Source organism: Solea senegalensis, linkage group LG9 (genome assembly GCF_019176455.1).
Source record: "Solea senegalensis isolate Sse05_10M linkage group LG9, IFAPA_SoseM_1, whole genome shotgun sequence".
NCBI classification, from domain to species: domain Eukaryota; kingdom Metazoa; phylum Chordata; class Actinopteri; order Pleuronectiformes; family Soleidae; genus Solea; species Solea senegalensis.
In genome coordinates, this window is record NC_058029.1 from 18,661,276 (window position 1) to 18,674,059 (window position 12,784).

Here is a 12,784-nt window from a genome sequence, read left to right on the forward strand (position 1 = left end):
TTCATTCATTCATTCATCACAACTTGTGCTTATTGTGTTCAAGAGAACATGAATCAATTCAGCAAGTGGAGTTTATTCAAAATAATGATTTAAAAAGGGCATTTCTCATTAAACATCTGTGTGTCTATGCAAATGACTGCTGAAATGAGCTAAACGCAAAGTCATGAGGTCACTGTTGAGGTCCTCAGCCAGTGACAATAATTTATGAATATATACATTATGCTGATACTGTACACACTTTTTTTTTATTTCTCAGACTTGTTGGATTATATTAGAGTTTAGTGAATGATTTATCTGTGAAAATGAGACATTAAACTAAAATACTGCAATTCAAGTTAAGCAAGTCAAGTAACGTGAATAATAAATAAAGCTTAACCCAGAAATGAGGGGTGTATTAATCATAGTGGTCATTTCCTGAGAACAAACCATGTGATACTGCATTATTTTCAACATTTGACAACAATGACACCCACACCCAAGAACAGAATGTGACATTAGATAATGTAAAAAAATCTTGATGACATTGTGACATATGTGAAAAAGAGTTAAGTGGCAGCAGTAACAGCACAGAGCATAAGAAACTAATGAGAAACAAGATCACACGCTTTTATGATTTCTCCTTAACGCTGATCCAAGACAGTCTGTATTTTCAGCATGCAGTGAAACCCTGGAGAGAAAGAAAGACACAGAAGCTCGTCACCGTCTTCTCAACACTGTAAAGTGACATGGCAAATTGCCAAAATGCCATACATAAACTGTACAGTTTTATAATCCAAAAAACAAACTATGCTCCACAGATTAAACGCCTACAGAACAAAACAAACACATCAACGCACACAGTCTGAAGACACTTATTACATCTTCTGCACCAAGTGAGCAGTGTTAAAGCTCAGAGGTACTTTTGTAAGACATTATTTGGTGTACTGGAGCTGCTTTCACCTCATTTCAAAGATCATGTTACACCAGATTTTCATCTTGAGAACCTGACGTCCAACTGCTAAAGCTCTGGCCTCCACATACAGAATAGAAATATCAAGATCAACTACAATTACGAAGTCCCTGTGTTGTCTGGCCCCGTTGGTAATCTGTGGGGCTTTTTTTTAGCTCTTCATTCCTCATGAAGGGGTGATTCCTGGACTACTGATTTCCGTTGCAGGACTGGCCAAACACTCGCTGGACTTCAGGCTGGCCAGAGACTTGTAGCTGGTGACGGAGGTCAGTGACCCACACAGACCTCTTAAAGACGGGGTCTCCTCTTTATCTGAATGAGATGTGACATATTGTTAGTACTCAAATTAGAGTGAAGACCTTCCTGACAGCAGAGCGCATTTGCAAACGGTGACGTACCCCTGCGGCGCCACTGTGCACCAACAGTCCTGGCCTCCACACTCAGTGTGTGTGATGGTTCGAGAGAACTCTGGGAGAGGCTTATGTCTGCAGACAACTGCTCCAGACTCTGGAAACTCTTCCTGTGGAGAAGATCAATTACGTTTATGCACATAACAAGTGCTGGCAAGAACAGAAAATGATCAATCAATCAATAAATCAGTGATAAAAATTAGGATTGGACTCATTTAATAAGCAAAACCTAAAAAACAGTCAGATTCATTCTAAATTCAATCCAGTAATGGAGTTGAAATCATCAGCTCCTACAACTAAACACAGAAGCTGGGCCATGTGATGTCATCAACATACTCCTCCCACTGTCCAGTGCTTTTCCTGTACAGCAGCGTGTCCAAGGCAACAGCGTTGGCATCCAGGACAACAGGAGATGGCCACTGATTGGTCAGATGGGCTGTCAACTCCTGTCTGGACCGCAAATCATTGTTCTTCATCACTGTCCTAAAAACAAAAGTCCATCGTCATCAGGTCTTCGTACAGATTTGATCAAACAGTTGCCGCTAAGTTCAAAAACATGAGTGGAAAAATAATTATTGAATCACTCAAGTTTTAAGATATACATCTCTAACCATCTCCATTCATGCTTCTACTGAGGATGCAACATCGCTGGATGGTCAACAGTCACACAGGCTTATCTTATTGGTCTAAAATATTGCTGCTGCTTCTCATCTAATAATCTTGCAGATTATCTCGACTGGGGAAGTTTCCCTCGGCACAATGGTACTGTGAGTAAACCTGACTCTCATAGGGCATAATTACACAACAAAACTTCAAAGTCACACGGAGGGTTGACTGAGCACACTGCCACACGTGGGCCAACCAGACCGAATGTGTCTAACATTCTAACATTCATACGTGTTTTCATGGTGGGAGGAACCCGGAGGAAACCCACGCAGACACGAGGAGAACATGCAAACTGCATCCCAGATGAAAAAGGCACCAAACACAATCTTTGGGCCACTTAAGCGGGGTAGATACTCTAAGGCGAGATTTAGTTATATGGCTTAAATCTGTTGTTTCCTCTGTCCCTGCTGGCAGTCATGTTATCAGTGAGAGAGTGTGAGGGTCCCAGGCTGTGGGACCCTCACACTCAAACATGGCAGTGCTCTCTGAGAAGTCAGTGTAGACACAATGAACCACCTAGAACCTCCAGCCTCTCCCTGACAAACACAGTGAAGAGAATTAACTCACAGCTGGTCCTGCAGTTCCAGTATGATGTACTCAAGCTGTTCCTTCTCTAGTGTGTGTGACAGGTGTGCGTCTGCTAGGTTCTGCTGAAGAGCTTTGTTATGAGACATGGCCTCCGACAGCTGGGCTTCCCGTAGACGCACCAGCTCTTCCAAGTAGCCCTGAGGCAAAACAAACACATATACGCTCCAATTAGCCACTTACTTGGATGGAAACACACTGCTCCAGCTAAATTATTTGTTTTGCTCAAAGTAAATGAGATGCCTGAAGAAGCCAAAGAGGAAATACACACCACGCATGTTTAGATGAAAGAAGAAGAATGTATATGTGTGTATATTACTATTCCCAGGACTTCTTCTACTCCTTTAACAATTTAAGCCTCTGATTGAAGAAAAATGACAGGCTGGCACACATTAACAGCAAATTTAATTATCAGGAAACAACACACATGTACGTATATGATACCTTCTGCTCCAGCGCCGTTCGATACTTCTGCTCAAAGCGTTTACACTTGTTGACCAAGTTGCTCTGCTCAGTGAAGATGGAGGCAGCGGTGGCTGTTTTGTCCGGGGAGCTGCTCTCACTGCCGCTGCTCCCCAGAGTCCTCATCTCCTCCTCATCACTGCTGATGCTGTCTGTGCTGCACAGGGAACCACAGATTGACTCACATTAATACACAGAAAATACAGTAATGTGACGTAAAACGTAATGTAAACAAAGGATGCAATAAATATGACGCAGAAATATCTAGCATGAACCCCACAAATGGCAGAGGTCAATGTGAAAATGTGTCCAATAACACAGGGGTTCCCAGTCTTTTTGACAAGGACTAGACAGCAGTTGGCATATTTGTAACAGACAATATGAGAGCGTAGAAGGTTTTTGACATCAAGTCTACAGTAGACAATATCAAAAGGCCGAGTTTGATGGCTCAGAAAGTCGCAGGGGATCCTGGGTAATAGCCATCATGTCATCTTGTTTGGTTCCCCTGTGTGTCTGCACTTTACAGCAGACACACAACAGTACATTCAATTAATTTCATCTCCAGTACCTTTCACATTATGTTGACGTGACAAAGGAAATCGTACCAAATAAGGTTGAACAAACGCTCCAAACCTCACATACTATGACATCTAACCTCAGGTATACTGTAACAATATAACAGTTTCAAAGCTAAGGTAATTTTTAAATATAGAAATGTGAACGTACTGTAACCAGGTGCTATTGTTTGATATGACATACCTCTGAGTGAACTTGAGGTACGGTGTGTAGTCGATGACAGTGGGGCTGCTGCTGTCCAGGCCGTCACCTTTCAGACAGAAGCTTGAAAAAGAAGAAGTAAAAGCACACTCAACACTTCAACAATGTGTGTCTGTAAGCATATAAAAAAAGACAAGGAAGTTTATCCAAGAACTTTTACATTTGTTTTTCCAACTCTTTTCATATTTCCGTTTATGTTTTAAGGAAGGAATAAATAAGAGGAAGACTGCAAATATGCTTTATATTCTTTTTTTAATTCAACATTTAACCTAAGATGGGATCAATGTCCTGCTGTTTAACTTCAACGATGATAAAATTGTAACTTCCTCCTTGCCCTGTCACATATTTCTGCAACAACCACAACAAGATCCACCAGCACCTGTTATTTACTTAAGGTTACTTCCTGATATACAGTACTGATATGTGAATCATATCACGTGGCGACGTCTTCAAAACCCTGAAAAGATGCTAAATGTGCATAAATAACTGCAACAAAGGTGAAAGAGGACAAAGGCTCCACTATAAATTCACAGAGGGTGTCTTAAGACCATTTTCTATACATTATTTAGTATTTAAGCCATGATGTATTTCTACTGGAGAGCTGGCAGACACTGAGGCACTGTAATTGCAGCTCTATGAATGTTGATGAAAGCCTTTTGGATCACACTCAAAATGATTAAAAGCATTGCCTTTTTGCTTGACAACACTTTTCCAAAAATGTGTTCCATGCAGAAAAAGTTACACACTGAAAACAGGAGGAGGAAACAGGACTGACCAAGCAAGAAACAGGGGAACATTACTAGTACCTGAAGTCGACGGTGTTCAGTCCGATCAGTGTGTCTGCTAAAAGCCCCGCCTCCTCTCCCAGCATGACTGCGCCTTCCTCGTAACACCTCCTAGAGTCAACATGACAATGCATGACAACACTCACTCCTTCTAATTAAAATTAAATTAAAAGTGTGAACTGCTGGAGGTCAAGCATAAGAAGTAGGGATGTCCTGATCCCAATCTCAACTATTGGATTGGAGCAGATTGGGCATTTTTTACTAATTAGTAAGAGAGGTGATAAGCAAACACCTCTCCCTGATCTTTTACTCCAGCTACAGAGCTTTCACATGTGCCGTCAGTCGGCTACTTCACTGAGCAGGTCCATCACGGAGACTCGTAGTGACCTTTACAAGAAGTGAAGTGATTTATTTCATGAATCAGGTGTTTGGTCGTATTTTTATACGATGCAGGTGAATGTTGCTCTAGCTCAAGTTTACGGCGACGACACTCATCAGTGTTTGTACAGAAAGACATTTTGCACAAAACACAGAGTTGGTTTAGCTAGTCCTGCAGTCCAGTCCGCACAGCTGCTCCTCTTTCTGAAAAAATGTTTGTGCTGTGCAGCTCTATATTGGGGCAGATACACATACCGGATTAGGATATGACTGGATATGAGCAGATACATTGTAAAAAGTTTGGATCATCATCAAGCTAAATAAAACAGACATAGTAATTAAACCTGCAGCACACTGACGATGAATAAGGTCAACTTGTGTAACTGTGGTGAAGGAGATAATTATGTGTTTTTGAGCACCACATTTAGACCTGGTGGTTTTGAGGTCCCTCAGAGCAGATGAGAGGTATTCTGAGAGTCTTTTCTCCATCAGCACCACTCTGATCCATGCCCTGCCCTGCACACACAGGAGGAAAACACACTTCAAACAAAACACAACCAACAAATCAGCATTCCCAACATTCATTACAAAAAAATATCTAGAAATGTCCTCGTGTACCGAGAGCATAAATGATCTATCTATCCATCCATCGGTCCTTAGTCAATAGGTTTCGACGGAGTTCCGTTTACTATTTATTTCAATTGGGGATATTTCAACCACAATTTCAGTGTTGCTTGGATACAAAAGGAAATCTCTGAGAAGGAAAATATTCTGTCTAACCTTTTTCTCCCTTTTAAGTTTTTTTAAATGTGGAATTCTGCCCAAGGCAAATAAATGTGATCTTAGCCTTCAGCTAAACAGCCAGTGAAGGTTTTAGCTTCACCTTTGCTCTTGATGACCGCACATTTTCCATGCTCTCAATGCTCCGGATGCAATTATGAGGGACTTTACTGCAGGCTGCTTTTATGTAATCCCAGAAACTGCGAGGACTCTCATAGCCAAACCATGTTGTCTGACCTAAGAGAAGGAGACAGGAGAATTTACATGCGTGTGTGTGTGAGTTTTGACACACAGTCATAAGAATGCTAGCTGTCAATCACACTGGTGTCACACTGTTTTTGGATGTTTTGCAAGTTCCTGCGATGGACTGGCCTGACCTGTGACCTGTCCAGCGATTGGCTGATTTATCCTCATATGAAGGGTAAAATATTAGAAAATGAATGTTCCAGTTTTGAGGAAAACAGATGATAAAGCTTGACACATGTGAGTAGACATCAGTGTGACTGACAGCTAGTATCATCCAACAGGAGCCGCATGATTCATAAACCAAGCTTAAAAGCTTTTTATGTATCTGCATGTGCATGTGCATGAGTAGTAATAATGTTTTTTTATTTTTCACCTTTGAGTCGATGATTGAATATGTGCTCAAGGATGGACACAAAGTTGATGAATTCAGGAAAGGAGTCATCTATCGTCTCAAAACAGGAGCGGTCGAGCAGAGTCTTCACTGAAAACCTGGACACAGAAGATGCCGTTCACAATTTTACCAGCACAGAATGTAGTAGACGATGTCACCAGGATTTCATAAGAAAAGAGTGATGCAATTATAATCGGGGGAAAGGAACTGGAAAGAAAATTCTCTTCTGAGATCCAGATAAATGTCAGCATGTGGTAGCCTCAGACTTGAAGTGCAACAATAAATCTGTTTCAAATCTGTGAGAGATTGATCACCATTTTTCCATGGTGACATTTAAGATTCCACCATGATGAACCACTTTCTTTGTCGTCATCTGATCCCAGACTAAATGGGTCAAAGAGGGAAAACGCATCCCGACTGATAATGTACATTTTACCAAATGCAAATGAGGACCAACAAAAAGTAGAATAAACTTTTTAAATTCATAAAAACACTATGTTTCATTTTTTTTTTCTGTCAGCAATCACAACATAAACATAACAAAACACACCTGGTCTGTATGGATTTTAATGATTGACCTACTGCAATGAAAGCCTTGATGAGCAGCTCAGTGTGGCAATAATGTGCACCCACCAACTCGGCCTAATCTGGTTTCAACTAATTAGACAGGAAGAGAGTTAATGGAGGAGACTGTGATGTCCATCTGCGTCTGCACGTGTGCATGCCCAGTAAATTCTATCATGACTGTGTGCAGCCCTTTCAGTCGTACTATGTAATCTGACTTTATATCTCGCTGCACTCCCATCCCGTTGCTTAGCAGCAGGATGACCACACTGTGTGTGTGTATGTACGTGTTCCTTCCCGGGAAATTTACACTCATTTCCATGAGTGAGGCTCTCAGTTGTCATATCACTGTGAAGATTCATTATTCGGTTCTAAAGTAGGCGAAGAAGAGGTAAATTAAAGATTACAGATTACAGTGTTTCTATTCCAATTTCAAGAATGCGTCGCATAAATGTTAGAAACTATTTTATATTAGAAAACAATTTAAGTTATCATCCTTGCATTTGAGTATAGTAGTATAGGTAATGGTTTTAAATCTTTAACTCATTAAATGCAATAAATGTCAGGCGGGTGTGGTGCAGAGGCAGGGAGGACAGTGAAGGAGTCAGACTTGTGTGTCAAAACACTTCCCCCACACCGTCTGTCTTAAGAGATGTCAATGGAGGAGGATAAGCCGTGCACAGTCACACCTGACCAAAGCCTGAGCACACCAGGTTTTATCAGTTGGTGTTATGATCCGTTAACACTAGGTTCACTCTAAGAAATAAACACTGTACACCTTTGTATCTGTTCCACACAAACCACAGGGACCGTCAGTCAATTAGCGACATCTGCCAGCAGCAGCACTGATGGGTGCACAAATCAATATTCACAACAGCTAACACAGGTGACTGTGTGTGTGTGTGTGTGTACACCATCTCTCTACAAATTTATATCCTCAAGAGTGAATTTCATTTTATTTAAAAGCAAGCAACTTATGCAGCTTTTTTAATGATTTGGGGAAAATATCTAATTTGGATTTTTCTGACATATATTGTGACAGTGATTTGATTTGCAATATGTACACTGAATGGCCAAAAAAAAGTCACCACCTGGATTTAACTGATGAAGTGATGCACCCATCATGCCTAGTGCCTACTGTACAAGTCTGTGGGGGCAGCGCTATGATCTGGGGTTGCTGTAGTTGGTCAGGTCTTAGGTCTAAGAATGAGGTCAGCTGACTACCTGAATATACTGAATGACCAGATTATTCCATCAATGGATATTTTCTTCCCTGATGGCACGGGCATATTCCAAGATGACAATGCCAGGATTTATCTGGCTCTAATTATGGAAAGAGTGGTTCAGAGAGTATGAGACGTGATTTTCACACATGGATTGGCCACCACAGAGTCCAGACCTTAACCCCATTGAGAATCTTTGGGATGTGCTGGAGAAGGTTTTGCGCAGTGGTCCGAATCTCCCATCATCAATACAAGATCTTGGTGAAAAATGAATGCAACACTAGACACAGAAACAAATCTTGTGACGTTGCAGAAGCTTATGGAAACAATGCCATAGCGTGCCAAAGTGTGTGACCCTTTTTAAAAGTTAAAACTTTTTAAAGATTTTAAAAGAATGATGGCAGTGGCACATTACCACACCACAAAAACAAATCTTAAAGTACTGTACATTACATTAACTATTACTAAATTGTTCAGTTCTAATTCCAGAATTGACTCCTTCTGTTGCAGAACCTTCTCTTTGGTCTTTTAAATCTCCAGCTCCAACTTAAAAATCATTATCCAATATAATTTTTTTTTACATGCACTTTATTTTACAAACCTTTCAACCTGAGCTGTCCCTCAGATATGCTCATTACTAATCTCAGCATTTTCAATAGGAGTGGAAATCATGATATGATACACGATACATGATCCACGATACCAATAATATCATGAAACAACGATTCTGTGATATTCAATGTATTGCAAGACAATCATATAGCGATACATCACAATATCTGTCTAACTGGAGGAAACAAAATGTCTGTGAAAAGTTAAAAGTGTAGGATTTCTCTATTTGTTCACAACAAAGTGCATAAAGTCTGTGTACTGAACATGGATGAAGCATCTCTTAACATAGTTTTCTCTGCCATTATCCCGCTGTACTGTACTCTCCCTCTTCTTAAGCCAGGTAACTTCTGCCCAAGTTTCCTTCATTTATTTGAGCAGCACCGACATGAGGAGACATCAGCTCTGCCAGCTTCTGTCTTTTAGACAGTGTCTAAACCACACCAGAGCATTTCCTCAGTCAGGCCTGATAGTATTGCTTATCACTACAGAGCCTGATATCAGATGCACCAAACAAATAATGTTGTATTGTTTCTGTTCACAAACGCCAAACAGAGGCAGAATAATAATATCAACAACACAAATCAACAAAAGTTACACATTGTAAGTAGGCCTGAACAATTAATTGAAATCACAATATGATCTACTGCAATTTTCAAATCTCATGAGGCTCAGTATTTTTTAAAGCCAAAATGTGTGTCAAAACATAATTTATGATTAATTATTGTCTTGATCTATACACATCTTATTCTACAGACTGAAGAGAACATCTTTGTCTTTCACAGATCTGCACAAATACCACACAGTAATTATTTAAAATGTGTTTTTCCATTGAAAATGAGAACAGTGATGTAAAAATCACCATTCCCTCTGATATTGTGATCATTGCCATCACAATTCCTATCAATTAATAATAATAACACAGGACACCATTGTTGGAAACACGCTGAATAAGCACAATGACACTAGCTTACTTTGGTTCAGAGTGATGCTGGGCCCCTTTAGTACTTTTTTTACCACGGGGCCCCAAAACGTTTTGACACAGCCCTGATGACTCACTGTGGAAGGTTTAGTGTGTGAATATTTGTATTATTCTCAATATACATGATGGTGGGATTTTCCTCAGATAACCCAGGTTATTTAGTCTCATCTCACTATAACCTATAACTCATCCAGCCGACATGGTGACATCATGACACATAATAAATGCGAAATTTCTACATTACAATCTACAAATGAGCTCTCAGTAATTCATATACAGTCTGTTTTTCATCAATGTGAGGAAACCCCACCTGCACACCGTCAGCAGGTTCCTCCTCTCCACCGCGGCGCTCCTGCCTATTCCCCGCTTTCGGATGACATGCAGACCCACGCTGAGCGACGCCATTCCCGGCTCGTGTCCGTGGCTGCGGCCGGCCTCCTCCGCTGCCTCCACACCGGGTCAGTACCAGCAATTGTCCCCGATACTCAGGTGGAGAGGAACCCACGCTGCTGCTCAGCTGAGGCGGGGTAACACAAACACTAACATGCGTGAAGCAAGTGTTTTATGGACTTCCTGTTGGACTTTCAAAATAAATGGCAGCTCCGCAGCCACACAAAAGGCAATTTAACCTTTTGTAGACTGTGACTGTTTGAATATTAACAAATCATATAATTGAACGTCCAATTATTTAATTAATCTAATTTAGTAAAGTATTTTCTTGTTTTAATGACCAAAAGATGGACGTCAAGTCTCATATCTGACTGGTGTAAATTCCAGATGTCTGGAATAATATATCTGTTGACACTTGTCAGTGGTGATCCAAAATGTTTGCCTCCATAAAAGTGACATGGCTCCTTATATAAATAGACATGTAAAAGCTCATTCACACAAAAAAGTACTTTTATATATCTTCAGTTCCTGCCGGATGAAAATAATTTCACCTAAATACTACAAACTGGCCTAAATATAGTATTAATTTATAAATATTGGATGGAATTAACTTTTAATACTGAAATTATTGAGACAAATTAATATTTGGTGGAATAAGTCTTTAGAACTACTAGAAGTATTTTTGGAATACATCTTTTCCTGAAACTGCAACCTCTGATCATCCAATTGCAATGGCAATAAGAATATCTTGAAGGAGGGGAGCACCACCTATTGGCTTGAAATGAAACAGCAGGTTCACTAAAAAAATATTGATCAACATTTACTCATTTTACTCGTCACTCCTTCCCTCACCACAATTGAAATGAAGGTGGAGGTCAGTCTGAACACATCTGCACCTCAGGCACCTGAGAGGTGGCATATTTAGCAGTGGTGTACATTTGATGTACTGTATATACACATTGTTGTAATGTTACTGTACTTAAGTACAACATTCATATCTGTAGTTTCCTTTGTTATTTAGATTTCTAGCAACTTTTACTTTTACTCCACTACATTTCCTCTAACTATCTTTGTTACTCGTTACTACCAAATAAAATCAGCAGAAGAAGAGTTGGTAATGGTCTGTATTTATATAGAGCTTTTATAGTCTTGATGAGCTGCTTTACACTATAGTTTTCACCCATTCACACATCTTTTCATACTCACATATAGACCAGCAGAGCCAGGAATTGAACCCACAACCTTCCAGCTACCATGGCTCAATCCTAATTCCTCACTTTTGTAATACTTTTACTTTTACTTCTAAAACTTAAGTACATTTTATATCAGAAAATTACTTTTGATACTTAAGTACAGTAAATGTCATGATACTTTAAGACTATTACTTAATTAACTAAATTAACTTCAACTTCTACCAAAGTCATTATCTGGTAAGATACTTTATACAAGACTCTATTGTCTTGTATAACAAGGAGTTACAATGTTTTAAGGCTGTTACCCTGTGAAGCTACTTTAATCTCTATTAATAACTTAAAACAATTACCCATATGATGGCATTATTTTCTTTACTTGATGTGTTTTTGTTTTACCATTGAAATTGTTGAAATTTGCACTTGATTATTAAACCCTCTTTTAATCAATCTTCATCAAACTCTCCCTAGGGTGACACAGGACAGAACTCTATATGACCTCACTTCTCCCCTCCAGGAAGCAATGGTTAGTCTGAGCCTGAGTCTGCTTGAGGATGTGGTAAAGTGTTAGTGTGAGAAAGGTGAAACAAAAAGAAGATGTAGTTAAGAGCAACACGTGGCTTTCTGACATTCAAATGAGAGTTCTTCCACCTCTGTGCTCATTTTGTTTTTGTTGTCACGCCGACAGACTAATCAGTCACCTTTGAACAACCCTCATTAAACATGACTGACACTCAAAACGGTTCTGTAAGAAGCACTTTCAACTAATTTTCCTCATAGAAAAAGAGATTTAGAAACAATTGCACATATGAAACGAGAAGAAACATTTACATACATTTGTAAAGGTAAGAAAAATACAAGTGAAAATGAAGGGGGGAGGTTAAAAAGAGAACAAACATAAATGAATAAAGACTGAATGAATTAATTTATTTATAGGGGAATAAGGGAAGAAAGTTGGAAAGACAAGCCTACAGTAACACAGCTTTCCACAAGATCCAATTACATAACATGAGTTGTTTCTTATGTGTGTTTTAGCTGATTTTCTTATTTTTCTTTTGTCTTTTGTGTTCTTTTATTGGCTTTGATGTGTTTTAGCCCTCTTATTGTTGATTTGTATTGCATGTACTGCACTTTGTACAGCCTGTGGTGGTTTAAAAATGTGCTTTATAAAATTGGATTGGATTGGATTGGATAAATAAGTAACCTCAGAGAGATAAGAACAGAATTTATGGTACAAAAAAGTAAGATTATAAATCTAGCAAGAATGAAAAAGACAGAAATAGGAGATAAGTTTCATTACAGGAGAATACAGGAAAGATAAATGTTGGAGAACTCAGCAGTAAGAAATTTAGTGGGGGTATAATTCTTCAGTGTTCATCTCAGCAATAAGTTTGAAA

General features: G+C 39.4%; 1 protein-coding gene across 1 annotated transcript; it reads right to left on the reverse strand.

Annotated features, from left to right (window-relative positions):
• Positions 1-53: 53 nt before the first annotated feature.
• rundc3b (RUN domain containing 3b) lies at positions 54-10,355 on the reverse strand. The gene is made up of 11 exons (XM_044034503.1): positions 10,118-10,355; positions 6,412-6,527; positions 5,896-6,029; positions 5,443-5,528; positions 4,656-4,745; positions 3,832-3,912; positions 3,055-3,229; positions 2,593-2,750; positions 1,696-1,842; positions 1,348-1,469; positions 54-1,261 (listed from the first exon to the last, which is right to left on the reverse strand). The coding sequence occupies exons 1-11, from the start codon at positions 10,210-10,212 to the stop codon at positions 1,116-1,118; spliced, it is 1,350 nt and encodes a 449-aa protein (XP_043890438.1). The 5' UTR covers positions 10,213-10,355; the 3' UTR covers positions 54-1,115.
• Between the last annotated feature and the right edge of the window lie 2,429 nt (positions 10,356-12,784).